Genomic DNA, 25,247 nt, shown 5'->3' with positions numbered 1-25,247 from the left:
ACAAAGACCACTGATACTTATAAAGATTGGCATGATAAATTACCTTTTGCCTTGTATGCATATCGAACTACAGTGCGGACTTCGACAGGGGCAACACCTTTCTCTTTAGTATATGGGATGGAAGCAGTCTTGCCAGTGGAAGTAGAAATCCCATCACTTCGAATTTTGAAAGAGGTGAAATTGGATGAAGCTGAATGGGTTCAGGCTCGGTTTGACCAATTGAATCTCATTGGAGAAAAGAGATTAAAAGCTATTTGCCATGGTCAGATGTATCAGAAACGGATGATGAGAGCTCATGATAAGAAAGTTCATCCAAGATAATTTCGAGAGGGTGATCTAGTGCTAAAAAAGATCCTGCCAATTCATAAAGATTTCCGAGGGAAATGGATGCCTAATTGGGAAGGTCCATATGTTGTCAATAAGGCCTTCTCTGGGGGAGCGTTGATCTTGGCAGAGATGGATGGAGAAAAATTGAGAAATCCAGTAAACTCAGACTCTGTCAAGAAGTACTATGCTTGAAGAAAAAAAAGGAACAAATAAAAAGATGAAAAAATGAAAAAAAGAAAAAATGAAAAAGAAAAAAAATGAAAAATGAAAAAAAAGAAATGAAAAAATGAAAAGAGAAAAATGAGGGTTTGAGATGAATCCGCAAAGGACATCTTGAAACCAAAGGAAGACTTTGAGTTGAAAACCTGAAAAGGCGGCTCTAAAAGCATTTTGAGATTAGGCATCAGACAACTAAATCTTCTTGAGGGTCTGATATTTTGAGAGAAGCTTCACATCTATAGACATTTTGGCAATTCTCGAAGTCCTCCAGACAGAAGCTCAACTCAATAGTTATATCAAGTGGATTGATTCAGGAACATTCGTGCTAATGATCCATAAGGACATTTGACTTATGGTTTTAAATTTCCATTATTCATGTGATTGCCATAACTTTGTAAATTCAATTTCTTGTCAGTAAATTCGAAGTTTGTTATTTCAAGTTCCAATTTTATTCATTCTTCTTATAAGTAGATTGACATGACATTAAAAAATAAAAGATTTTTGGTATTACTCTGAATTAATACTTCCATATTAGAGATTCTAGCCCTAATGATTAAAAAGATTAGGGTATGATATAGCCAAAGAAAATGCATGTGAGTTGAGAAAAGAAAACACATTGAAAACACTGATATTTTGATACGCTGACAAAGATGAGCAGTTCAAAAGGAAACATAAAAGGATTTGCATGGGAACAAGAGAAATGAGAATTTGCGTAAAATAGCCCAAGCAAAATGTGGAGTGCAAACGAAAGGACAAATGACGCATTTAAAATGAAAATTTGCAGGACCACAAAGTTCATAATAATAAAATGCCATCATGTATACATCAGTAAGCATCTATAAATAGGAACATGCTCATTCATTCATATTCATTGAAATGCTTTGAATGTTTTGACAGAAATTCAGAGAGAGTCAGTAACAATTAAGATCCATCACAGAAAGAGATTGATCAACATTTCCAATGAAGAGTTTATAATGAGAAGAACTCATCCGACAGAGGGAGAAGAAGTTCATAATGAGAAGAGCCTATTCGACCTATCACTCGATTCATGGCGTTTCGAATCAGTGACACCTCGCTTGAGGGATCAACATTTCCAGAGAATAGTTCATAATGAGAAGAACTCGTCCTAAAGGAGAAAGTTCATAATGAGAAGAACTTGTTCCTTTCAAATCCATCAAAGAAAGAGATGGATTAAAATTTCCAATGAAGAGTTCATAATAAGAAGAATTCATCCAACGAGAGAGAATAATTTCATAATAGAAAAACTTGTCCAACTTCGCATTAGTGTTTCCAATGGAGAGTTCATAATGAGAAGAACTCATCCGACAGAGGGAGAAGAAGTTCATAATGAGAAGAGTTTGTTCGACCTATCACTCGATTCACGGCATTTTGAATCAGTGACACCTCGCTTGAGGGATTGACATTTCTAATTAAGAGTTCATAATGAGAAGAACTCGTCCTAAAGGGGAAAGTTCATAATGAGAAGAACTTGTTCCTTTCAAGTCCATCACAGAAAGAGATGGATCAACATTTTCAGTGAAGAGTTCATAATGAGAAGAACTCATCCAAAGAGGAAGAAGAAGTTCATAATGAGAAGAACTTGTTCAACCTTGGTTTGATTTCATCACAGAAGGAGGTGGATCAACATTTTCAGTGAATAGTTTATAATGAGAAGAACTCATCCAACAAGAGAGAAGAAGTTCATAATGAGAAGAACTTGTTCAATCCAACGCTTTACAACGAAGGATATCAAAATCAAACGCTAAATAAAAAAGGAAGATCGGACAAAAACTGGTTGTCTTTTTCATCTTTGCCTTATTCTTGTTAACACAAGAATATGCAAAGAGGGGCAGCTGTAGACACCCGTTTTTGACCTGGCTTAAAAAATATTATAAATATTATTATTATTATTATTTAATATATTTGATGCATACCACATACAGACCCGAGACATCTCCCCAGCAGTTTCACGACATGTTCACCAACAGGCCGTATCACGTGCACCATACTAGTAGTGACAAGATTCAAGGATATGGGCACCATCCTCAATTGGATTTATCTGCATGATGGAAGGCTAAAAAAATTGTTAGTGGAAGTTATAGACCACGCAACTATATTCTACCTAAACCATCACCAAAGTCAGCAATCCAACAAATCTCACCTAACCCATCAACATCTTACCAAACGTAAGAAAAAAAGGAAAGGAACAAGGGGATTCGGTGAGGATGGAAACCATAAAAGGAGGAGAGAAAAAAGAGAGGGAGGGAAGAAAAACAGGGGAATTGAAAAAAGATCGGAATCCTATTCAAAACACTGGTAACAAAAAGAGGGGGTTTCTTTTCTTTAAAGAAAGAACTGTAAACAGGGGAAATATTCCATCTATCTATTCGAAAGCAATAAAAGTATTTTTGAGGTAATCCTAGTTTCGTTTTCAATTTCCACTATATATTACTTTATTTGTTTTTTATTTCGAACCCAATCAGCAGTAGAACATCTGTTCTTTATGTTTATAACCATTTTCATATTCCAGTAATTAACCCAAGAAATCAACACATGTTGATCATAAGTAAAATAAGTAGGTTGATATAAAAAAAAATATAAATAAAGAGGATTTGGGGTTATTTACCAAAGATGTTCGGGTTCCCTCACGGGAATTTACCACACTTTGGTGAGGTTACTGTCGCCAATGAACGACAGTTTGCATGCTAGTTTAATTGCTGTAATTCAATGAATGTAATAGTTGGTTTCCATTAGTCACTATTTGAGAGTGTAAGAGATAAAAAAATCATAATAAAAAACGAATAGTCAAGAAGAGATTTCTTTGCTTACCTTGTTTATTCGAATCCTATCGTTTTTTTAAAAGCTGTCGGGTAGTTTACGTCGCCGGGAATAGGTCAATTCTTTTCGTTTGAAACCTTGTCTGTCGTGTATTTGCGTTAGTTCTCACCTTTCAAAACTTTAAAAAAAAAATAGAGATAACTTAGATTGTTTACCTTTTGAAGCCAATAGTTGAACTCTTTTGAACACATCCTTTCTTTGTAAGACTAAAGGAATAATCTTGAGAGGTAAAGGAGGATCAAAACATCTGCAAATAAACTAATAAAAATATAATAGAAAATAAAACTAAAAAATGAAAGGAAAGTCTTCTAAGATGTTATTAGGCAACCATAGATATGTATAAGAGAAAGTGGAGTTGATTTTTGGGCTAGGAACCGACCAACATTTAGGAGGGTGTGAGCGGCCGAGAAAGATGAGCGGGATTGAGAAGGGTTTCAATTATAATACCGAAGAATAAGAAAAAGATGGGAGAAGAAATGAAGAAGAAAAACGGCACAGAGGGAAAACAAATAAAAATTAGGGCAAATTTCATTTTAAAATAATATGTTTATTAAATCTTTAAAATAACGTCTTATGAATGTCAGGGAAATATATATTTCACGCATGGCCTATTTGTTATGTAAACCATTTAGGTTTTACTTGTAACTCATTTTAGTCCTAAAATCAAGTCTTTGATGTTTTAATTTGGTCTCTTCATTTTATGTATATTTTATTTTAGTCCTAATTGTTTGTTTATTTAATTTTGGTTGTTTAGAAATTTAACATCTAATTTTCTGCACGTTTCTTAGTCCTATGCATATTTAAGGTTTATTGTGATGTTAGTTCCTTACAGTAGTGTTTTGTTTTGTGTCAGTTTCATTTTATAGTATAATTCTGGAATTTTCACTTTAATTATTGTATGGTTTGTATTTAAAATACTAAAGATATTTAATCAATATTTTAATTTGTATAGTTTTTTTTAAAAAATTTGTAGTTTGATGTGGTATGTTTTATTTTTTAAGTCATATTGATTCATAACACATTAATATATGAATAAGTTATAATATAGTTATAAAATATGTATATAATTCTTGTATAAAGATGTCATATTGCATGATAATTTTTCTTATATTATTTTAATATTTTTATGTGAATGAGTCAATGTGGTTCTATTAATTTATTTTTTTTATTTTTTATGCAAAACGTCAATTTTTAATTTATATTTAATTCGTATTTTATCACTAAAGAGAAATATTTTTTTATGAATGAGAAATAGTTTGAATAGCTTTCCCACGGAGGATACCAAATTTCAAAAAATTTTATCGAGTTAAAAGATTTTCTTTAAATTACTAGTTCGAAGCAATTAATTAAATTTCAATAAATGGATCATAATTTAATTTTATATTTAATTCATGATTTTCACCATTTACGACAACGGGTAAGCGAACCAGTACCAATTTTGGGCGCTATGGGGGTGCTAATCCTTCCCCACGCGTAACCGACTCCCGAACTCGTTTTAAACGAATCTTTGGTAAACGCAGGCCAGCTTTTGTCTTAAAAAATGATTTTTCTTAAAATTGTTTTTAAAAGAAGGTTTTAGGTATTCGACCTACCTAACCCAAAGGTTGATGGCGACTCTTTTTAATTCTATCAAATTTATTCCAAATTAATCCAAAATAACCTATTTTTCCAAATTAAAAGTCGTAACTATTTTTAAAACAATCAAACGATTGTCCCCTCAGAAAAACGGTTACGACAGTGGCGACTCCACTGGGAAATTTTTTAAATCAGTCTGTAAGTCGCTTATTGTCGTTTGGTAGAAATTATGAGTTCGAGTCTTTAGTTAACTTATGATCCTTTTATTTAAGTTTTTAATTGCTTCAGCTAAATAACATTTCCTTTCCCTCGTATTAACCTTGTGATAGGAAAGAGAGAAAAAATTGATTATGGTGATTTTAAGGTATAGAAGTAACTTCGGGATTCATATACTTATGTTTTCGTGAGAATTTATTCTCCGCATAGACTAATGGAATGTATCCTCTCGAATTGAACTCGATCCGTTAAGCCTATAATGGGTGAGGATTGAGGGTTTGGTAGCCCAAGGGGGCACTAACATCAAGGACAATTCGAGTACCTTTTTCTGTTAGAAACGCAACCATGCATATAGTGAACCGTAGAACGATCACCTGAGGTATAGATATATCGAACCTATGTCTGTCAGTAGGTACCCAAAATAGGTGTACACAAAGGAGAACGTCTGAACTTTTTCTTTTTGCTTTAAATATTGTTTAATAACAGCATGCGAACTAGATACCATATAGGATTAATTTCTTGAAAAATCATTGTGGGTATAATATGTTGGGTAGATATATGACGGGTAGGTGTTATATTCATCTTTAAATGACATTTTATTTGTATTCAATTTTCTTACTTGTACTAATTCATTTTCATTTTTTTGTGTTTTTTTGTTATTGCATTGCATCATTCAAGATTAAGGGTGTTGATCTTTAGTTAATCGTCAAATTGGAAAGCTTTCAATAATGGACGAAAAGTATTAAATCAAGTAGTTCAAAACTGAGGTACGACAGTGGGCTGAAGCATTGCAAAGATTGGAAGGGGACAGTGCTAGCTGATCACATTAGATTTAGCGGGTTATGCTTCCGTTTCTCTTAAAAGAAATGACATCCAGGACTTACGAGACATTTGGGAAAATGGGAGTCGAGTAAGAAGCGGCAGTTTTACCAGTGTTATGGGGGATATTTCCTATCTGTTATATGTTGATATAGATGATGAGTTGATCCGAGCCTTGATTCAATTTGGAATCCAGGGTACAACTGTTTCACTTTCAATAAAGAAGACATGGTTCCTACCATCGAAGAATATATTGCCTTGTTGCGCATAGATGATGTTCAAGAGAATCGGATTTATTCCAAGTCCATCAAAACTCAACCCTTCAGAATCAATTAGCCAAAATCGCAGGAGTGCGTGAGGAATGGGTGGTTGCTCGTACCAAACAAAAAGGTGAAAGTGAAGGCATTTCTTGGATTGCTATTAAAGGATCATTCAAAGTCATCCTGACGAGAAGGTGCGATTTGACCTCTTTGCACTGGGTATTTATGGCTTAGTCATTTTCCCGAAGGCCTTGGGATTTATTGAGGCTGCAGTTGTGGATTTATTCGAGCAATTACAAAAAGGATCAACCCTGCTCCTGTAATTTTAGCAGAGACTTTTCGATCCTTGAATGCTTGTCGAAGGCTTGGAGTGGTCGATTTTCAGGATGCGCGCAATTACTATGTCTGGATCCGTAACCACTTCTGGAAAATTGAAAAAATTTCATATCATCGGTTTAGTACAAGTTACTCGCCTTTGAGAGAATTTCTAGAGAAAGATTGGCCAAAAGGAGTCACTAAAGACATGTGGATAGATGCCCTTAAGAATATGCAAGACAAGGATATCGTTTGGCGTGCCCCTTGGCAAATACAAAGTGAGTTCCTCTATAAGTGCGGTGACTATAATTGGGTGATGTTGCTCGGGTTATGGGGAGCATTGGGTACCACCACTTTTGGTTATGAGGCAATATGGTGGCCATCAATTTATCCCAGTCACTGCGTTGCACTCATCTGAGTTTGTATTCTACGGAAACAATTACAAGAAAAACATCTCGGATGCAGTTAGAGGATGGAAGAAGACTTTCTATAGAGCCGATGCAACCAAGGTAATGTTGACGCCAAATTATGAGGAATGGAGGTCTATAAGAAAGAATGAAAATATTCCTCTACCTGACCAAAGTAAGGATATAACTATGGAGGAACGAATTAGATAGTCCCATCGGAGATAGAGATCTTAAGAGCAGAATTCGAAGCTGAGAAAGAAGGTTGGTCGAAAGAACTAAGAGATTCGACAAGACAAATTCATGTTGAGTTGATGTTGACTTTCATGCCGCAATTTGCAATGCTAAGAAAGAGAAAAGAAAAAGTAGTTTCGGAGTTGAAAAATCTGAAAAGGGTTACTACAAGCTGTAAAAATCTAGGATAAACAATTGGGTCAAGTAGAGCATCAGCCCAGTTAACCAAAAGGTTAAACGCAGAGAAACATCGAAATAGAGATCTGAAGGAAAAAAACGATTGTCTACTCAAGAGCTTGGAGAAAGGGAAAGAAAAATAGAAGAGCTTGAGCTTGATAAGAGGAGCGGATCATAAGATACAAGGCCGAGTCGCAAAGCTATGGAAGAACTAAAAGGGAGAAAGATCGAGTCAAAGAGCTAGAAGCTAAGAAGACCATCACGATCAGGGGATTTGAAACTGAAATAAATAATATGCTTGTCGAACTTGATATTAGAGGACAAAAATCGAAGAATTTGATATTAAAAGAAATATGTGGGAACTACAAAAGAAACACTTCAATACTAGGCTCGAAGCAAGACAAGAGACAAGCAACAGCTGGATGAAAAGGTGTGGAGATAAAAATGTACAAATACAGAGTCTCAATCGAAGAATGCAGGAAACAAAAACGAGACTTGAAGATGATCTGGCTCAATGTCAGGCTAAAAATCACAGAATTCGATAATTATATCCTGCAACTCGAAGAATCCTTGTTCCGAGGAAGGATTATCATGGGACCAAGTAACCTTCAGGAAAGTTATGAAGAGAATGCCTTACTGTGAAATCGAATTCAAGCCTGGAAAGCACACTGCAGAGTTGTCAAGTACGAATCACTGAGCTAGAAGGAAATCTCCAAGGAACTATTGAACAGTGGAAAACATCGAATGATTTCTATGAAGAACAGAGTGCAGATAGAAGCAATATGGTAGTCGAGGCTATAATACATATGAGTGAAGTTGCCAGATACATTGGGAATTAGCTGTCGAAGCAAAAGCATCACATCAATCCAGTTTCTGAGTTTGGGAAGAAGATGTCTTGGTTGATTAAAGAAGTTGTCGAACTTAATCGGATGGCTAGGCCGTATATGTAGAAGTGAACTATTGTGTAATAAAAACTTTGTGTTCCAATGGAAGTTGTTCTATGATAATTAACTTTTTGAGATCAATACCTTTTACATACATTCATTCTGCATTACATTTATTTTAAATATTTTGCATTAATACATGCATCATTCATTAAAACACCAAAAATAATGTAAAATATAATTTTCAATCATTGTAGTTATTCTGGCATTCAATTCACACCCGTACGTACTTGGAATACAACTAAGAAAATGGAAGCTAGAATGATTCAACTTGAGCAAGAACAAAAACAAGCTCAAGAAGAAATGAGAGAGAGATTAAATAAGATGGAAGCAGAGATAACAAATTCACAAGCTGGTCTACTACAAGGATGAAAGAAATGTTTAAGAAACATTCTATAGGTAGAAGGATCACGAATGGCCAAATAACGTCATCCGAGCAAGATTTATCATATCCTCAGGGTTTGAACCAGGGGTATCACATCCTGCGGGGTTTACTTCTGATTCCCAGCACCCACCAAGGTTTACACCAGAATCTGGTCCTCCTCCTGGTTTCACACCTGTACACATCTCTGCTCACCCTTCGGTACCTCAAGAAACACGACCTCATGTATGTCAGCAATGAAATCAGCAACACCATATGGGATCTGCATTCCCAAACAATTATCAGCCTGTTAATGAACACTGAACTCCAGATCTAAATGAGTTAGCTGAAAAGGAAGCCAATGAACAAATACTCAAGTTGAAGAAATTGGAAGAAATGGTAATCAGTAGAAATGATTGAACCGTTCTATGGGTCTGACGCCAGAGCTGAGTTTGGTCCCAGACTTGATCATCCCTATAAAGTTCAAGGTTCCTGAATTCGAAAAAATACAATGGATCCACTTGCCCTTCCTCTCATTACTAGTTTTGCCGGAGGATGGCTGGCCATGTGAATGATGAAAAATTATTGATTCACTATTTTCAAGACAGTTTAACAGGTTTTGTCGCCAAGTGGTATAACCAATTAACTAGGGCTCACATCAAATCATGGAAGGACTTGGCAAAAGCATTCCTAGAATAGTATCACCATGTTACAGATATAGCTCATGATCGGTGGACTCTTCAGAATATGGAAAAAAGAAGTAATGAGACTTTTCGACAATATGCCCAAAGGTGGCATGATGTTGCTGCCCAGGTCCACCCCCTTTACTCGAAAAAGAAGCTACTGTAATTTTTTTCAACACTTTGAAAGCTCCATACTTGGGGAACTTGCTTGGAAATGCCACCAAAAATTTTGCTGATTTGATCATCTCTGGTGAGCTCATCGAAAATGCTATAAAAAGTGGCAAGATAGAAGTAGCTGAAGGGTCTATCTCCAAAAAACATGTATACCGGAAAAAGGAGAATGAAGTTGCAAGTGTATACCACAAGAATACTGCAGATAGTGTCACAATAACCCAATCAAGGGCGGAGAAGAATGATATGAACACCGTCAGAAATAATTTCAAGGGACCTCGCAAGGAGAGAGAAAAAGTATCATTCACACCACTACCCGTACCCTATTCAGAGATATACGCTTCATTATTAAAAGCAGATGTGGTACGCCCCTACCATTTGACTCCTCTTCAACCACCGTACCCTCATTGGTATGACGCAAATGCACATTGTGATTTCCACGATGGAATTGCTGGCCATTCTATTGAGAATTGTTTTGCCTTCAAAAAGATAGTGCAAAATCTCATTAACACAGGAGGATTACAGTTTGACTCACAGATGTAAAAAAAACACCCACTACCGAATCATGGAGGCAAAGGTATAAATGCAATCCAGGAGGATAATAGGAGGAAGGCAAAGAAAGACGTTCATGAAATTAAATCTCCCTTCAGTTGGGTATTCCAACAACTGTCAGGCTGGCATGATTCGACAAGATCCTAAGCCAAAGACAATGAGTGTGGACACTATTGCAAATATCACCAAGAAGAAGGACATGAAATTCAGCTTGCCTGAATTCAGGGGGTTATTACAAAGATTGATGGATAATAAGGAGGTAGAGTTCTTTGAGGAAGATAAAGAAAAAGAGAAGAAGATGTCTTCACGACAGAAAATTCTGAGCCCGTTCACAGAACAAGTAAGCCAGTGGTCATTACTGTGAAACCAGCAATGAATTCTGGGTCGTCAACACCAAAAGTTGTAATCACAGCTCCTTCACCATTCTCATTTAAAGACACCCGCAAGGTGCCTTGGAACTACACTGCCAATGTTTCATGATAAGGGAGTCTGGTTCGCTAGAGAAAATAAAGGTAGTAGTGAAGGTGAAGCACAGGAGGCAACTTGATGACTGAAATAGTGAATGAAGTTGGTCACTTCACAAGAAGTGGGAGGTGCTATTCTCCTGAGATATCGAAAGAAGTAGACAAAGTGAAAGCAAAAGGAAAAGTTGTAGTGGTACCGCATAATATATTCAACGGAATCCCCACCAATGATCAATGAGACGGTAACAGAAACACAAGCTCAAGAATTCTTGAAGTTTCTAAAACATAGTGAGTATAGTGTAGTTGAGCAGCTACACAAGCAACAAGCACGGATTTCGATTCTGGATTTGTTAATAAATTCAGAGGTACATCGGAATGCTTTACTGAGAGTGCTCAATCAAACGTTTGTGCCTGAGGATATACCAGTGAACAAGTTGGATCGAATTGTAGGGCACATAGCTGCTGACAACTACATAACTTTCACTGATGATGAAATTCCTGATGGAGGAATGGGATCGGTAAAAGCCCTCAATATCACAATCACTATCATGGTCATGGCTTACAAGTGTTTTGATTGACAATGGGTCTGCATTAATGTTATGCCTATGGCCACATTACGAAGGTTACCGGTGGACAACTCACATATGAGGCCTACCAAAACATTGTCAGAGCCTTTGATGGAACTCAGGGGATGTGCTTGGAAAGATAGAGGTACCACTTGATGGACCAACTGTCTAAATATTGTTGTGGTGATGGACATCAACCCTTCATATAATGCTGTTTGGGAGGCCATGGATTCATTCTGCAGGGGCAGTCCCTTTGTTCTTACACCAAAAATTAAATTAGTGTCAGATGGCAGTTGATTAGTATTGGGGCAGAGGAAGAAATTATTGCTTCTGTGACGACTGAGCCCCATATATTGAGACGAATGAGAATGCTCTAGAGTGTTCTTTCAGAGCCTTAGAATTTGTAATGCTACTTTTGTTGCTAAAGGAAACAAGATTCCTCGCCACGTTATCTGATTGTACTAAAGATGATTGTGCGAGAGACTCTAGGAAAAGGAGCCAAGTAGGAAGGGTCTTGGTAGATACCTGCAAGGGATTTATATCCCAAATTTGTCATGATGAAGAGCGATCACTTTGGGCTAGGATTTAAGCCTGATTTTCAGCAAAGAAAGAAAAAGAAACGAAAAAGAAAGGTGAAATAAGAAGAGCTACACTGAAAGGAGAGGACATTCCATGGGAGCATATGTCTTTCCTCCTCTGATGAGCTCTTTCAAGTTTGGAGGAGTGTTTGATATAGAGCAACAGTTAACCAGAGAGCTTGACGAAGAAGAGCAGATGAAAGCCAAAACTTGTTCAATGAAGCTATGGAGGGTTTGGTCATTAACATGATAACTGGGGATGATAAAGCATGAAGATATTTGGCTGGAATTCGTCCTTGCTTCCCAGGGGAAACACTGAAAAATTGGATGCAGAGGATCTCCCTATAGTTTTTAAGATTAATTCAGAGTAATACCCGTACTAATCCTTATATTGTGCCCGCAAGTATTAAGGAATTTTCATAAGGGCAGCTATGTAACTCTACTTGCTTTCAATAAAAGACAATCTTTTGTTTCTTAAATGACCATCATTATTTTATATTTTCATTCTTTATTCTTTATTCTTTACATTCATTTCATAAATTTTGGTCTCCTTCAAAATATATATTCGATTCAATTTTCCCTTTGTAGGTGTCACCATATCAATAGCATGAATGTTTATGAATTTAATACTGAGATAAACTTGAGCAGCCCATATGTCTGGAAGAAATCAATGAGTGTCAAGATGAGGTAGAATGTGATGTTCCTAACGAGCTATTAAGACTGGTAGAAAATGAGGACAAACAGATTTTACTCACCAGGAAGAAACTGAGGTATAAACTTGGGAACTAATGATGATAAGAGAGAAGTGAAAATCGGCAGCACACTTTCTGCTGAGATAAGGCAAGACTTGATAGATCTTCTTCGAGAATCAAGGACATCTTTGCATGGTCTTACCAAGATATGCCAGGGCTGAGTACAGATATAGTAGTGCACAAGCTTCCGAATAAAGCATGAGTGTAAGCCAGTTCAGCAAAAGCTCAGAAGAATAAAGCCAGAAATGTTGTTAAAAATAAAGAGGAAGTGATGAAACAGATTGATGCAGGGTTTCTTCAAGCGGCAAAATATCCAGAATGGGTGCCAACATAGTCCCTGTGCCAAAGAAAAATGGTAAAGTTCGCATGTGTGGTGGATTACAGAGATCTTAATAAAGCAAGCCTGAAGGACAATTTTCCATTGCCTCATATAGATACTTTAGTGGATAACACTGCTGGTCATTCGTGGTTTTCTTTATGGATGGCTTCTCGGGGTATAACCAAATAAAAATGAACATTGAAGACATGGAAAAAACCACATTTGTGAGTATGTGGGGAATATTTTGTTATAAGTGATGCCATTTGGTTTGAAAAATGCTGGGGCAACTTACCAAAGAGCTATGGTGACTCTTTCCATGACATGATGCACAAAGAAATTGAAGTGTATGTGGATGACATGATTGCCAAGTCCAGGACTGAAGGTGAACACATTCAAAACTTGAGGAAGCTTTTCCAAAGGTTAAGGAAATATCAATTGAAACTTAATCTAACTAAATGCACATTCGGGGTAACGTCAGGGAAACTCTTGGGTTCGTGGTAAGTCAAAAAAGGAATTGAGATTGATCCAGATAAAGTAAAGGCCATTCAAGATCTTCCATCGCCTCGTACACAGAAAAAAGTTCGAGGATTCTTAGGAAGGTTAAATTATATATCTCGATTCATTTCACAATTAACTGAAAAATGTGACCCGGTTTTCAAATTGCTTCGAAAGAACAACCCCGAAGTTTGGAACTACGAGTGCCAAAAGGCTTTGGAGATAATCAAGGGATATTTGTCTAATACTCCAATTCTGGTATCACTAGTCCCTGGTAAACCATTGATCCTTTATCTAACGGTCTTTGAAAATTCAATGGGACGTGTATTGGGGCAACATGACGAATCTGGAAAGAAAGAGAGAGCTATCTATTATCTAAGCAAAAAGTTCACTGATTGTGAGATTCGATACCCGCCAATTCAAAAGCTATGTTGTGCTTTGGTATGGACTACTCGAAGGCTCAGGCAATACATTATACCATACTACTTGGTTGATATCTAAGCTTGACCCTTTGAAATTTTTAATGGAATCGCCAGCTTTAACTGGTAGATTGGCTAGATGGCAAATGTTGTTATCAGAATTTGACATTGTATATGTGAACCAAAAAACAATCAAAGGGAGTGCCATAGCAGATTTCCTTGCAAGTCGTGCCTCAAATAATTATGAGTCCTTAAACTTTAATTTTCCAGATGAGGATCTGATGTGCATCACAACCAAGGAGGAAACAATTTCAGATGATAAATCTTGGAGGTTGTATTTGATGGGGCATCTAATGCTTTAGGACAAGGAATTGGAGCAGTACTGATTCCCCGGAAAATGTCTATTATCCTTTTACAAGCAGATGGAGTTCTTTTGCACCAACAATATGGCAGAGTATGAGGCTTGTGTCATGGGGTTAAGAGTAGCTATAGAAAGAAAAATCAAAGTGCTCCAAGTATATGGAGACTCCTCACTAGTGGTGTATCAATTGCGAGGAGAATGGGAGGCGAAGGATCCAAAGTTAGTGGAATACCGAAGATTGATCCTTGAATTGGTAAAAGAATTTGAAGATGTCACTTTCAATTATCTCCCTCGAGAAGATAATCAAATGGTCGATGCTTTGGCCACACTTGCTGCATTGTTCCAAGCAAATAGAAGAGTTGACATGATGCCAATTAATATGCAAATGTATAATACCCCGACACACTGTTATGATATCGAAGAAGAGGTAGATGGTCGTCCATGGTATTATGATATTTTGCAATACATCAAGCATCAAACTTACCCACAATGTGCGTCTGAGATCGATAAAAAGATAAGGAGAATGGCTGCCGGATATGTATTAGATGGGGAAGTTCTGTACAAAAAAGGGGTGATCAAGTTTTGATGAGATGTGGGATGCCCGAGAAGCAAAAGGTATACTTGAAGAAGTGCATGAAGGGATATGTGGAACACATGCAAATGGGCTTTCTATGGCCAGGAAGATCATGAGATATGGATACTATTGGGCCACTATGCATTCAGATTGTGTTGATTATGCAAGAAAATGTCACAAATGTCAAATCTATGGGGATAAGATTCATACATCGTCACCTTTTCAAGTGATGACCACACCATGGCCGTTTCTATATGGGGCATGGATGTCATTGGGACAATTACACCAAAGGCTTCGAATGGACATTGTTTCATATTTGTGGCAATTGATTACTTCACTAAGTGGGTTGAGGCTGCCTCGTATGCAAATATCACGAGATCTACAGTTTGTAAATTCATAAAAAAGGAGATAATTTGTCGGTATGGATTGCCAGAAAGAATTGTCACAGATAATGCCACTAATTTGAATAACAAGATGATGATAGAACTTTGTACTCAGTTTAAGATAAAACATTCTAATTCAGTGACCTATCGTCCAATGATGAATGGAGCAGTGGAAGCAGCAAATAAAAATATTAAAAGGATCATCACAAAGACCACTGATACTTATAAAGATTGGCATGATAAATTACCTTTTGCCTTGTATGCATATCGAACTACAGTGCGGACTTCGACAGGGGCAACACCTTTCTCTTTAGTATATGGGATGGAAGCAGTCTTGCCAGTGGAAGTAGAAATCCCATCACTTCGAATTTTGAAAGAGGTAAAATTGGATGAAGTTGAATGGGTTCAGGCTCGGTTTGACCAATTGAATCTCATTGAAGAAAAGAGATTAAAAGCTATTTGCCATGGTCAGATGTATCAGAAACGGATGATGAGAGCTCATGATAAGAAAGTTCATCCAAGATAATTTCGAGAGGGTGATCTAGTGCTAAAAAAGATCCTGCCAATTCATAAAGATTTCAGAGGGAAATGGATGCCTAATTGGGAAGGTCCATATGTTGTCAATAAGGCCTTCTCTGGGGGAGCGTTGATCTTGGCAGAGATGGATGGAGAAAAATTGAGAAATCCAGTAAACTCAGACTCTGTCAAGAAGTACTATGCTTGAAGAAAAAAAAGGAACAAATAAAAAGATGAAAAAATGAAAAAAAAAAAAAATGAAAAATGAAAAAAAGAAATGAAAAAATGAAAAGAGAAAAAGGAGGGTTTGAGATGAAAATCCGCAAAGGACATCTTGAAACCAAAGGAAGACTTTGAGTTGAAAACCTGAAAAGGCGGCTCAAAAAGCATTTTGAGATTAGGCATCAGACAACTAAATCTTCTTGAGGGTCTGATATTTTGAGAGAAGCTTCACATCTATAGACATTTTGGCAATTCTCGAAGTCCTCCAGACAGAAGCTCAACTCAATAGTTATATCAAGTGGATTGATTCAGGAACATTCGTGCTAATGATCCATAAGGATATTTGACTTATGGTTTTAAATTTCCATTATTCATGTGATTGCCATAACTTTGTAAATTCAATTTCTTGTCAGTAAATTCGAAGTTTGTTATTTCAAGTTCCAATTTTATTCATTCTTCTTATAAGTAGATTGACATGACATTAAAAAATAAAAGATTTTTGGTATTACTCTGAATTAATACTTCCATATTAGAGATTCTAGCCCTAATGATTAAAAAGATTAGGGTATGATATAGCCAAAGAAAATGCATGTGAGTTGAGAAAAGAAAACACATTGAAAACACTGATATTTTGATACGCTGACAAAGATGAGCAGTTCAAAAGGAAACATAAAAGGATTTGCATGGGAACAAGAGAAATGAGAATTTGTGTAAAATAGCCCAAGCAAAATGTGGAGTGCAAACGAAAGGACAAATGACGCATTTAAAATGAAAATTTGCAGGACCACAAAGTTCATAATAATAAATGCCATCATGCATACAGTAAGCATCTATAAATAGGAACATGCTCATTCATTCATATTCATTGAAATGCTTGAATGTTTTGACAGAAATTCAGAGAGAGTCAGTAACAATTAAGATCCATCACAGAAAGAGATTGATCAACATTTCCAATGAAGAGTTTATAATGAGAAGAACTCATCCGACAGAGGGAGAAGAAGTTCATAATGAGAAGAGCCTATTCGACCTATCACTCGATTCATGGCGTTTCGAATCAGTGACTCGCTTGAGGGATCAACATTTCCAGAGAATAGTTCATAATGAGAAGAACTCGTCCTAAAGGAGAAAGTTCATAATGAGAAGAACTTGTTCCTTTCAAATCCATCAAAGAAAGAGATGGATTAAAATTTCCAATGAAGAGTTCATAATAAGAAGAATTCATCCAACGAGAGAGAATAATTTCATAATGAGAAAAACTTGTCCAACTTCGCATTAGTGTTTCCAATGGAGAGTTCATAATGAGAAGAACTCATCCGACAGAGGGAGAAGAAGTTCATAATGAGAAGAGTTTGTTCGACCTATCACTCGATTCACGGCATTTTGAATCAGTGACACCTCGCTTGAGGGATTGACATTTCTAATTAAGAGTTCATAATGAGAATAACTCGTCCTAAAGGGGAAAGTTCATAATGAGAAGAACTTGTTCCTTTCAAGTCCATCACAGAAAGAGATGGATCAACATTTTCAGTGAAGAGTTCATAATGAGAAGAACTCATCCAAAGAGGAAGAAGAAGTTCATAATGAGAAGAACTTGTTCAACCTTGGTTTGATTTCATCACAGAAGGAGGTGGATCAACATTTTCAGTGAAGAGTTCATAATGAGAAGAACTCATCCAACAAGAGAGAAGAAGTTCATAATGAGAAGAACTTGTTCAATCCAACGCTTTACAACGAAGGATATCAAAATCAAACGCTAAATAAAAAAGGAAGATCGGACAAAAAACTGGTTGTCTTTTTCATCTTTGCCCTATTTTGTTAACACAAGAATATGCAAAGAGGGGCAGCTGTAGACACCCGTTTTGACTGGCTTAAAAAAAATTATAAATATTATTATTATTATTTAATTAATATTTTGATGCATACCACATACAGACCCGAGACATCTCCCCAGCAGTTTCACGACATGTTCACCAACAGGCCGTATTACGTGCACCATACTAGTAGTGACAAGATTCAAGGATATGGGCACCATCCTCAATTGGATTTATCTGCATGATGGAAGGCTAAAAAAAATTGTTAGTGGAAGTTATAGACCCACGCAACTATATTCTACCTAAACCATCACCAAAGTCAGCAAATCCAACAAATCTCACCTAACCCATCAACATCTTACCAAAACGTAAGAAAAAAAGGAAAGAACAAGGGGATTCGGTGAGGATGGAAACCATAAAAGGAGGAGAGAAAAAAGAGAGGGAGGGAAGAAAAACAGGGGAATTGAAACCTCAATTGGATTTATCTGCATGATGGAAGGCTAAAAAAATTGTTAGTGGAATTATAGACCCACGCAACTATTCTACCTAACCATCACCAAAGTCAGCAAATCCAACAAATCTCACCTAACCCATCAACATCTTACCAAACGTAAGAAAAAAGGAAAGGAACAAGGGGATTCGGTGAGGATGGACCATAAAAGGAGGAGAGAAAAAAGAGAGGGAGGGAGAAAAACAGGGGAATTGAAAAAAGATCGGAATCTTATTCAAAACACTGGTAACAAAAAGAGGGGTTTCTTTTTCTTTAAAGAAAGAACTGTAAACAGGGGAATCCATCTATCTATTCGAAAGCAATAAAAGTATTTTTGAGGTAATCCTAGTTTCGTTTTCAATTTCCACTATATATTACTTTATTTGTTTTTTTATTTCGAACCCAAATCAGCAGTAGAACAATCTGTTCTTTATGTTATAACCATTTTCATATTCCAGTAATTACCCAAAGAAATCAACACATGTTTGATCATAAGTAAAATAAGTAGGTTGATATAAAAAAAATAATATAAATAAAGAGGATTTGGGGGTTTATTTACCAAAGATTCGGGTTCCCTCACGGGAATTTACCACACTTTGGTGATGTTACTGTCGCCAATGAACGACAGTTGCATGCTAGTTTAATTGCTGTAATTCATGAAGGTAATAGTTGGTTTCCATTAGTCACTATTTGAGAGTGTAAGAGATAAAAAAATCATAATAAAAAAACGAATAGTCAAGAAGAGATTTCTTTGCTTACCTTGTTTATTCGAATCCTTATCGTTTTTAAAAGCTGTTGGGTAGTTTACGTCGCCGGAATGGTCAATTCTTTTCGTTTGAAACCTTGTCTGTCGTGTATTTGCGTTAGTTCTCACCTTTCAAAACTTTAAAATAAATAGAGATAACTTAGTTGTTACCTTTTAAGCCAATAGTTGAACTCTTTTGACACACTCCTTTCTTTGTAAGACTAAAGGAATAATCTTGAGAGGTAAAGAGGAATCAAACATCTGCAATAAACATAATAAAAATATAATAGAAAATAAAACTAAAAAATGAAAGGAAGTCTTCTAAGATCTGTTATTAGCAACCATAGATATGTATAAGAGAAAGTGGAGTTGATTTTTGGGCTAGGAACCGACCAACATTTAGGAGGTGTGAGCGGCCGAGAAAGATGAGCGGGATTGAGAAGGGTTTCAATTAGATAATACCGAAGAATAAAAAGATGGGAGAAGAGAATGAAGAAGAAAAACGGCACAGAGGAGAAACAAATAAAATTAGGGCAAATTCATTTTAAAATAATATTTATTAATCTTTAAAATAACGTCTTATGAATGTCAGGGAAATATATATTTCACGCATGGCCTATTTGTTATGTAACCATTTAGGTTTTACTTGTAACTCATTTTAGTCCTAAAATCAAGTCTTTGATGTTTTAATTTGGTCTCTTCATTTTATGTATATTTTATTTTAGTCCTAATTGTTTGTTTATTTAATTTTGGTTGTTTAGAATTTAACATCTAATTTTCTGCACGTTTCTTAGTCCTATGCATATTTAAGGTTTATTGTGTGTTAGTTCCTTACAATGGTGTTTTGTTTTGTGTCAGTTTCATTTATAGTATAATTCTGGAATTTTCACTTTAATTATTGTATGGTTTGTATTTAAAATACTAAAGATATTTAATCAATATTTTAATTTGTATAGTTTTTTTAAAATTTGTAGTTGATGTGGTATGTTTTATTTTTTAAGTCATATTGATTATAACACATTCATATAATAAGTTATAATATATATAAAATATGTATATAATTCTTGTATAAAGATGTCATATTGCATGATAATTTTTCTTATATATTTTAATATTTTTATGTGAATGAGTCAATGTGGTTCTATTAATTTATTTTTTATTTTTTATGCAAAACGTCAATTTTTAATTTATATTTAATTCGTATTTTATCACTAAGAGAATATTTTTTTATGAATGAGAAATAGTTTGAATAGCTTTCCCACGGAGGATACCAAATTTCAAAAAATTTATCGAGTTAAAAGATTTTCTTTAAATTACTAGTTCGAAGCAATTAATTAAATTTCAATAAATGGATCATAATTTAATTTTATATTTAATTCATGATTTTCACCATTTACGACAACGGGTAAGCGAACCAGTACCAATTTTGGGCGCTATGGGGGTGCTAATCCTTCCCCACGCGTAACCGACTCCCGAACTCGTTTTAAACGAATCTTTGGTAAACGCAGGCCAGCTTTTGTCTTAAAAAATGCTTTTCTTAAAATTGTTTTTAAAAGACGTTTTTAGGTATTCGACCTACCTAACCCAAAGGTTGATGGCGACTCTTTTTAATTCTATCAAATTTATTCCAAATTAATCCAAAATAACCTATTTTTCCAAAATTAAAAGTCGTAACTATTTTTAAAACAATCAAACGATTGTCCCTCAGAAAAACGGTTACGACAGTAACTGTCAAAATCAAAGTTATCTTTGAATAAATATTACTTTGTATTTACTCTGTATAATAAAAAGTTATTTAAAAAAATTTTAAATTATGCAATATAGATAGTACTAACTAAGACGATTAAAAATCTTATCAATAATATAAATGACAACTAATTAAAACTTTATATGAACACCTCAAATTCAGAGCTAAATAACATTTCCTTTCCCTCGTATTAACCTTGTGATAGGAAAGAGAGAAAAAATTGATTATGTGTGATTTTAAGGTAAATTACACAAGTAATTCTTGAACTTTTAAAGTGTTATATTTAATCACCAATTTTTAATAAAGTAATTCTTGAACTTTTAAAGTGTTATATTTTAATCATCAATATTTTTAATATTTTATTAAAATTATTAAACTTTTAATTCGTTTTATAACAATTATTATCATCTGTTATCGTTAATAAACGATACGTGTTATATATATATATATATGTGTGTGTGTCATTTTTAATAAATTAATATATCTGAATAAGATAACATGTATATTTATCTTAATAATAAAATTAGAGAAAATACATAATATAAAAAGCGATCAAACCTACTACTTATAATGGAAGAGTGTAGCATAATAGACCTGGTAAACTTGACCCGAACTTGATTATTCGAATCAATTTATCCAACTCAATACTTGATATTAATCCGAATATGATATTCAAATTTAATCAGAAACATGAACCATATCCGATCCAAATTTTAGCTGACCCAATATGGACCCATATCTAATTTGATTGGATAGAAAACAATCTGAATCGAAATTAACACGAACCGAAAGCAATCCGAGCTGAAAATACCCCGAATCGAAACAACTTGAACTAAGTTTAACTCAAATCGAAAAGCAACCAGAACTGAATTTAACTCGATCTGAAATTAATCCGAATTGAAAGCAATTTGAACAAAAAATCTATATATACTTGATTAAACTTAACCAAATTAAGCCTAAATGGTAAGATAACAAACGAAGACATTTTTACAAGAACATATCAATAGTTCTACATATACTTGATTAGACTTATAACCAATTCAATATAACTTGACTTACTCCAAAGGTTGATCCAAATAAAATCAATCGATCTGATATTGATCCGACTGAAATCTAACCGATCCGTATTGACTCGCCCAAAAAATCAACCGATCTTATATTGATCCGAATAAAAAAATGATCCAATAGTCAACCTGCCCAAAAATTGATCCACCGGAAAATTAACCCGATTCACTACCTGATATGACTCGATTTACCATAAACTCGAACTAATTTTGAACCAGATCCGGTTCGACCTGAATAAAATAAACCAAATATAATCTATACCTAAAATGACCCAAACCAAGATAACCCGACTCAAACCCAATATGACCCATTTGCTACCTCTAGCATCTAACTACTAGACTAAACAAAAACTTATATTTTTGATACAGAATAATATTTACGCTAAATAATATTAATTTATAAAAATATTATAATTTCTCTATCAAAATATACATCATAAAAATGTTTCATGAAACATTATAAAATAAATATGTTATAATATTATTTTATAATTTAAATTATAATAAATTATTTTTAGAAAAATAATTAACATTAATTTTAATATCAATTTAACGTATTATTTATTAATTTTATTAAAAGGGCTCAATGTTAATTTATGTGAAGATTTCAAACTCAATTCTAATACGTAATCATAACCCCTGCCTCGAATCATAACATAACAGCTCAAATGGACCGACCATCACCTTGGCACCACAAAATAATAAAAAGAAGGCTTAATTTAATTAGAAAGCAAGTGTCCAAAGCATACTTTTTTTAAATAGGTGTCAAGACTTTTTTTATTCATTCAAGTGTCTAACGTTATTACTTAGATGCCTCGACCATAATGATTTAAATTCTTTCTTCAAAGGACAAGTGTCAAGTTCTAATATTTCAAAAAAATATTTAAAATTAAAATGTTATTATTTTAAAAAAATTAAAAATTATAAAAAAAACTTTGAAAATCATAATTTCAACCCTAAAGACACGTTGATTACTCTTTTTCCGTCGATGAACTTTCACACGACCTCACCTCCACCCGACGACCAATTACTCCATGAAAAGCCACCGAAACGGGAACCAATCGGCTCGTGTACCCCAACGCTACAAATCGTGACCTATACGATCCCGATGACCAATCGACAACAAGGATGACGATGTAAGTTAGGGTTAGAGATTTAGAGTTTTGGGTTTTTTTGTAATTTAAGATAAATTAATGTTATTTTTATATATAAAAATTTTTATTTTTTTAAAATAGAATTCTCAAAATTACCAAATGTAACATGTGTCCTTAGCGAAGATTTTTAACATGTTACAATCGGGGCACCTAAACTTGTAATGTTTGTAACATTAGGTACATGAATGAATTCAAAAAATGTTTAGACACCTATTAAGAAAAAAGTATAGTTTGGACACTTATTTTCTAATTAAGCCTAAAAAGAAATCTCAAATAAATAAAGTGTAGAACAAGTAAAACTAAGGATAAGGTACACAAATGATCTCCTAACTATAGGATTTTACTTTATTGAGTCCCTTAATTATTAAAAATTATAAAAATGATTCTTTTATTGTAGGACATTGCTTTGTTGAGTTCTTCAAGTGTTAAAAGTTACAAAATGGTAATCTAACTAACCATATGTTCCAACTAGTCTTTTTCATTGAAAAATTGGTCGCTATTTGAGCTTGATGTAACATATTGAATGAGATCTGATAAAATCGTATTCATAATCGTTTGAATTGTATTTCGTGGATTGAGTCTCCGTTTATACGAGCTAGTGCTTGAAACATTATATCATCGAACCAATGTTTGAAAACAATGGCGGTGTCAACAAACATCACTAAAAATATGATTTTATCATATCTTAGTAAGTATGTTAATGTCCAGCTCAAACGTACATCAATTTTTTAACTAAAAGGATAATTGAAAATTTATAAATAATCGAGTGATTATTTTATAATTTTTAATAATAAATGAACTATATAAAATAGAACCTTATAATAGGCGATCATTTTATTAAAAAAAAAGAATAAATAAATTGCAGCATGCTGTGTTTTCATTCCATTCCTTTTATAAGCCTCTCCTCCATCCTTCCATTTCCCGTTCCGTTCCGTTCCGTTCTGTGATTTCGTTAAAATCGGTAATAAATTTCGTTGTTTTTTTTCTGGAATCGTAATTTGAATCTCTGTTTTATCTCAAAATCCCTTCCTTCTTTTGTTTGCAGACGGTACCGTTACAATTCACCCAATCATACGGTGAAAAGATAGAGATTGATAGATTCGGGGAGCGGATTTGATCTGGCGTGATGGCGCCTATGGTAACGAATCCAGTGACAAACCCGAATTCTGATCGGAGCAGGAGGAAAAAGAAGAAATCAATGATTAAAGACATTCAGACGAACCATAACCAGTCCCAGATAACCAGATGGAAATCAGAGGCGCAGCAGCAAATCTATTCCTCCAAGCTTCTTCAAGCCTTGAGCCAGATCAGTATCGACGCTCATTCTTCTTCGGCTCCGCGCGATGGCCGAGCCGTCCGTGAAGCTGCCGATAGAGCCTTGGCCGTTGCTGCTAAAGGGAGAACAAGGTGGAGCCGGGCCATTTTGACGAGCCGGCTTAAGCTGAAATTCAGGAAGCAGAAGAGACAGAGAGGATCCGCCGTGGCTGCCGTCACCGGGTGTAGCCGGTCGAAGAAACCGAGATTTAGTGTTTCGAAATTGAAGGCCAAAAGCTTACCGGCTGTTCAAAGAAAAGTCAAGTTTCTTGGCCGGTTGGTTCCCGGTTGCCGTAAGCAACCGTTACCTGTTATTCTTGAAGAAGCGACTGATTATATAGCTGCGCTTGAAATGCAGGTTCGAGCCATGACTACTCTGGCCGAGCTGTTATCTGGATCCCGTGCGACCACCTCTGGCTCAGCTCCTCCGCCATCACCTCCGAATAGTCAGTAATACTTTTTCATTTTGCTTAGCTGGGGAGTCATCTTCATCTCCTTTAAATTTTTATTATCTTGCCCCTTGCCTCTCTCTCTCTCTCTCTAAGTAATCATATCTCCTGTTAAATATATGTCTTCTTTATCTCATATTTTCATTTTATCAAAAAAGAATTAGCAGAGAATTTCCCTTAACTATTAGGCTACTGTTCGAAGTATATTGCAATACTCAATAACTGTAGGGTTATTTACTCATTGATTTGCCTCTCAAAATTTGCTACATACTTTGGTTTTTTTATTACGGTGGGTATGGTTTTTGAAAAATACAAAATGCAGTTGATTTTCCAAAAATATACTATGTACTGATCTTTCTTTTTTCCCTTTATTTGGGAAGATGGTAAGAGTGCATAAGAAAAATGGAAAATCATATGCATAAGCAATGAGATGGATTTAGAAATATTTTTAAGGATGAATATATGTAAAAATTTTAAATGAGATGAATAAAAAAAATTTAAGAATGAACGCTAATAAATAATTAATTGAATAAAAATTAAATTTTAAGATAAGCATGTTTGTACCTTAAAACAAAACTAAGAATTTGGCGCTGCATGTGCATAGACCAAAAGGTGGCGATAGGATAGCGCCAAAGCTGTAGTATGAGAAGTCTCCCGGCATGGCAGGTATCATGTGGGTATATGTCCCCACATTTTGTAAACATTGCCCCCAAAATTGTAGTCACTTCT

General features: G+C 35.0%; 1 protein-coding gene and 1 long non-coding RNA gene across 2 annotated transcripts; one reads left to right on the top strand and one right to left on the bottom strand.

Annotated features, from left to right (window-relative positions):
- Nucleotides 1-4,591: 4,591 nt before the first annotated feature.
- LOC120115724 lies at nt 4,592-17,934 on the bottom strand. Its single transcript, XR_005515499.1, has 3 exons — nt 17,858-17,934; nt 6,565-6,568; nt 4,592-4,604 (listed from the first exon to the last, which is right to left on the bottom strand). It is a non-coding gene; the product is annotated as an uncharacterized LOC120115724 (long non-coding RNA).
- A 5,690-nt stretch (nt 17,935-23,624) lies between these two features.
- LOC120115687 (transcription factor bHLH147-like) lies at nt 23,625-24,654 on the top strand. Its single transcript, XM_039136317.1, has 2 exons — nt 23,625-23,716; nt 23,801-24,654. The coding sequence occupies exon 2, from the start codon at nt 23,882-23,884 to the stop codon at nt 24,521-24,523; it is 642 nt and encodes a 213-aa protein (XP_038992248.1). The 5' UTR covers nt 23,625-23,716; nt 23,801-23,881; the 3' UTR covers nt 24,524-24,654.
- Nucleotides 24,655-25,247: the final 593 nt, after the last annotated feature.

This window comes from Hibiscus syriacus, unplaced genomic scaffold (genome assembly GCF_006381635.1).
Source record: "Hibiscus syriacus cultivar Baekdansim isolate YM2019G1 unplaced genomic scaffold, ASM638163v2 tig00110270_pilon, whole genome shotgun sequence".
In the NCBI taxonomy this organism is placed as follows: Eukaryota; Viridiplantae; Streptophyta; class Magnoliopsida; order Malvales; family Malvaceae; genus Hibiscus; species Hibiscus syriacus.
The sequence above is the reverse complement of the archived record's forward strand: the minus strand, read 5'-3'. Positions and strand labels throughout refer to the sequence as shown.